Source organism: Diabrotica undecimpunctata, chromosome 9, assembly GCF_040954645.1.
Source record: "Diabrotica undecimpunctata isolate CICGRU chromosome 9, icDiaUnde3, whole genome shotgun sequence".
Taxonomy (NCBI): domain Eukaryota; kingdom Metazoa; phylum Arthropoda; class Insecta; order Coleoptera; family Chrysomelidae; genus Diabrotica; species Diabrotica undecimpunctata.
This window is the reverse complement of record NC_092811.1, coordinates 50,229,739-50,234,133: the sequence shown is the minus strand read 5'-3', so window position 1 is coordinate 50,234,133 and position 4,395 is coordinate 50,229,739. Positions and strand designations below refer to the sequence as shown.

At 33.4% G+C, this 4,395-nt stretch overlaps 1 protein-coding gene across 1 annotated transcript; it reads left to right on the top strand.

Annotated features, from left to right (window-relative positions):
• The first annotated feature begins 1,146 nt into the window (after positions 1-1,146).
• LOC140449515 (uncharacterized) lies at positions 1,147-4,072 on the top strand. The gene is made up of 2 exons (XM_072542709.1): positions 1,147-1,316; positions 1,980-4,072. Exons 1-2 carry the CDS (start codon positions 1,295-1,297, stop codon positions 3,950-3,952), a joined length of 1,995 nt encoding a protein of 664 aa, XP_072398810.1. The 5' UTR covers positions 1,147-1,294; the 3' UTR covers positions 3,953-4,072.
• Positions 4,073-4,395: the final 323 nt, after the last annotated feature.

The window sequence follows — 4,395 nt, the reverse complement described above, 5'->3', positions numbered from 1 at the left end:
TTATTTAAGGAAAATATTGCATTATCCACTACCTGCAATATCCACATTGCAACAGTGGGCTGCAAATATTAGTGTGTCGAATGGCATATTGAATGATATTCTACCTATTATGAATATATCAGGTTAGAATAAACCACAAACATTTCGTGCAACAGTTTTATCATATGATGAAAGTAAAGTTTATTCTACTTATGAGTATATTCAAAAAAATGATGAGGTACTTGGTCCACACTCATATATGCAAGTTATAATGGCACGAGGTCTCATTGACCAGTGGAAACAGCCAGTATATACCGGTTTTAATAAAAAAAAATGACTCAAAACCTTTTACAAAATATAATTGAGGAATTATATAAAATAAATTATAATGTTGTTGCTTGCAGCTCAGACTGTGGAGCTAGCAACCAAGGAGTATGAAAGGAAATGGGAGTGTATGTGGAAAATACCTTTATACAGCACCCTGTAACAAAAAAAAACTATTTTCTTTTTTGCAGATGTTCCCCATTTACTTAAACTTGTGATAAATTGGTTAGTGGATACAGGTTTTGTTTTAGAGGATGGTACAATGATAAATAAAAATCCTGTAAAAGCTTGAACACAAGATCAGAAATTAGCTCATGTTACAAGTTAACACCTGTACACCTGAATTGTGCAAGAAATCAGCGGCAAAATGTTAAACTAGCTGCTCAACTGTTCTCAAACACAAGAGCCATTGCTTTAAAACAGTATTTACCTGGCTGTGATAAGACTGCCGCAGCTAAAACTGGTGCTTTCTTCCAAACCATAAATAATTGGTTTGATTTGATGAATTCATATACACCATCTCTTTCTATTCCATCTAAAAATCTATATTGAAAAAAATTAAATGATCAAGACGAATGATTAGCTCATGTTTCAACAACTATTAGTAAAATGGTTTGCATAGGTAAACAGAGTCTTCCAGAAGGGTATACTAATAGATTACTGCAGGGTCTACTTACTACAATGAAGCAGGAATATGGAATGAATTATATTTTGACCCATCGCACAGTGTACGATTTGACTAATCTAAGTGGACAAAAGGTATTTAAATTTTATTGTTAAAACTACGTTTAATCACTTCCATTTCACTTTTAAATACATACTTTAACTGATGATGCAAAACAAAGACCCCAGCAGATTGCAGATCTTTTAGAAACAATGGCCGAAACTACCTGCACCTTTTTCAGGTAGACGATCGGCCGCTCAGTATGACCGTTAACGCTAACTTGTGTACACGTGTCTTGGTTTTCAGTGCAATTTTAAGTGCTTTTTTATGATGGATTCGACATCTACAGGTAATTATGCATTTACTTAATGAACCAGATATAAACAAATATGCATTTGAAAATATATAATACCCAATACAAAATAGGTCATCAATTTTTTTTATTCATTTGTCATACGTAACATTCATTTAGATATATATTATGTTGTCAAGTGTAGTAAAGCTGTAGGTATGATCTTAAAGTAGGTACTCTCTATTTAGTACACTTTCATAATATAATTACTGTTTTTTGCGATTTTTTGCGATTTTTAACATATTTAGTAAATAAAATATAAACAGATATGTATTTTTAAATACTATACTTGTCTTAATACTCAATACAAAATAGGTCATGAAAATTATTTATTCATTTGCCATACGTATCTTTCATTTAGATATGCTATGTTGTCAAGTGTAGTAAAGCTGTATGTACTTATTGTCTTAAACTACTTTCTATTTCGTACACGTTCACGGGCGCCCATATTAAAAATTTAAGAGGGGGCTACACGTAAAGATGTTTCACATTATATTTTGTAAACTTTGGATAACCATATAGTTTAAAGCATCCGAAAAGCTAGAAGGGGTCCATGGTCTCCCCTGCTCATAGGTATGGGCGCCTATGTACACTTTCATAACACATTGTATAATTAATATTTCTTGCGTTTTTTAACATATTTTATGTTTGTGTTTACAGGTGCCCAAATGAAGCGGAAATTATTATTTGAATTTTGGCGTTCTATACCGGCTAATGGTCGATTAAATGCAGTAATCAACTTTGTGAAGATGAGTTTTGATGATCTGGATATTGATCAAGAACAAGAGAAGCAGTTAAAGGTGTTCTTAAAAAATGAATGCGAAAAAATTCGAGTCAAATGGGTTCAGAAGCAAAGACGACTGGACTTGTTTTTAAGTGAATACGAACAATGGTTAAATAATGATTTAACTTTCGATATGCTGATATTAGCAAATCAATCTCCAAAACCAAGTACTAGTGGTGGTAGACCTCAAAAAACTTTTATGGATAGCTCCAAAAAGACAAAAAAGAGGAAAATTCAACATTTACTTAGCGACTACAGTAAAGACCAATTATCGTTTGCTGCACAATTAAGTGTCCGAGCGAGTGGCAAACGTAATGCTGCTATGTTGATGGAAGAAGTATCGTCAGCCTCACCAAAACGTGCTTCCACATATAAGAAAGCAAGAAAAAATTTAGATGTCCAAATGAAACAAAGACCCTATACACCTGAAGAAGCTTTGGCCTTTTTTATAGCAAACAATTTTACTGTCCAATCTTATAAGAATGTACAACAAGAGGCAAAAGAAAGAGGTTTTAATGCGTATCCATGTTATGATTACGTAGCAAAGGTAAAAGAGCAGTGTTATCCTCGAGTTGAAAATATTACAGTGACTGATATATCGGCGGAAGTAAGACTGGATGCTCTACTTAATCATACCGCACAGAGAATATGTAAGAACATTCTAGGAGAAAGGTTAGACACCAACATGCAAAATTATTCTTTAATATATAAGTGGGGGTGTGATGGTTCATCAGGACATAGTTTATATAAGCAACCGTTTGAGGATCCAGAGAGCACAGATGAATATATGTTTATAATCTCATTAGTTCCAATAAAACTCGTAAACAATCTACAAGAGACCATATGGCAAAATCCTCGGCCATCATCACCAAGATTCTGTAGAGTACTCAAATTTATTTATAAGAAAGAAAGCGAAGCACTGATAAAAGATGAATGTAGAGCGATTGAAAGTCAAATTCAAGAGTTAGTTCCAACTCTTATAGAAGTCCGAGGCGTTACCATCTCGGTCACGCATCAAATGATTCTGACAATGATTGATGGTAAAGTGTGTAATGTGTTAAGTGATAATAGATCAACTCAAAGGTGTTTTATCTGTAAGGCAACATCTAAAGAAATGAATACAGCATTAATAACGAAAGAGCCAGACGATAATATGTACCAGTTTGGAATATCTAGCTTACATGCTTACATTCGTACGATGGAATGCCTTTTAAATATTAGTTATCGTCAAGATTTTTGTGAGTGGCAAGTAAGAGGAGACAATAAAAAAGAAATGTTTAAAACAAGGAAAGACGAAATCAAGAAAAAATTTAAAGAAGTGGGTCTCATTATCGACAAAGTAAAACCAGGATTTGGTACCAGTAACGATGGGAATACCGCAAGAGCATTTTTTTATAATTATACGACCACAGCACGCATCATCAACCTTAATGAAGGGCTCATTCACAATTTTGGGACGATTCTTGCAGCTGTTGCGTCTGGTTATGAGATTGACTCTGTTAAATTTCAGAACTACTGTATAAAGACTAGGAAACTATATTTAAGTTTGTACCCATGGTATAACATGCCTGTGACTGTTCACAAAATATTGGTACATGGAGCAGACATAATCAAAAATTCACTAATACCGGTAGGGCAAATGTCTGAAGAAGCATCCGAGGCTAAAAATAAAGAAATAAGAAGAGTCAGACTGGGACATACAATGAAAATTTCAAGACAGCGAAGCAATTATGACTTAATTAAATATTTATTAATATCATCTGATCCATATATATCGTTGTTGCGAAAACTTCCACTAAAACAATTTTCTAGACATGATAGAGATATAAAATTTCTATTAAAACAATAAAAACTATTTAAAATTTGGTCATGCCTTTTATTTACCACAATTAACTATGATTTTATCATAAAATGTAATTTAGAATCACTTAAGAGAGTTTCAGAGTTTTGTCCACCTAGATTAGTCAAATCGTACACTGTGCATCGTTTAAACCAAGATTGTTTGGAAAATTTCTTCTCTCAAGTAAGTATCATAGACATATCTGTATATTATTTTTGTATATCACAATCATCTGACTATGTGATATTTGTCTTTTAGTTGAGAACTCGTGGTGGCCTACATGACCATCCATCGCCTGTGAATGCCATTTATAGGATAAGGATGATTTTACTTGGTAAGAATCCTGGGTTAGTCACAGCCAATGCAAATATTCAAGATGCTCCAGTTGAAGAATATCTTCTAGCAAGTACACTCAAACAAGCTAAGTTGGTTAACGTAACCCTGGAGCAAGA

Coding starts and splice junctions, on each gene's coding strand:
- LOC140449515 (XM_072542709.1), top strand. CDS start 1,295: ATGATGGATTCGACATCTACAG. Junction 1,317..1,979: donor GATGGATTCGACATCTACAG/GTAATTATGCAT, acceptor TTGTGTTTACAG/GTGCCCAAATGAAGCGGAAA.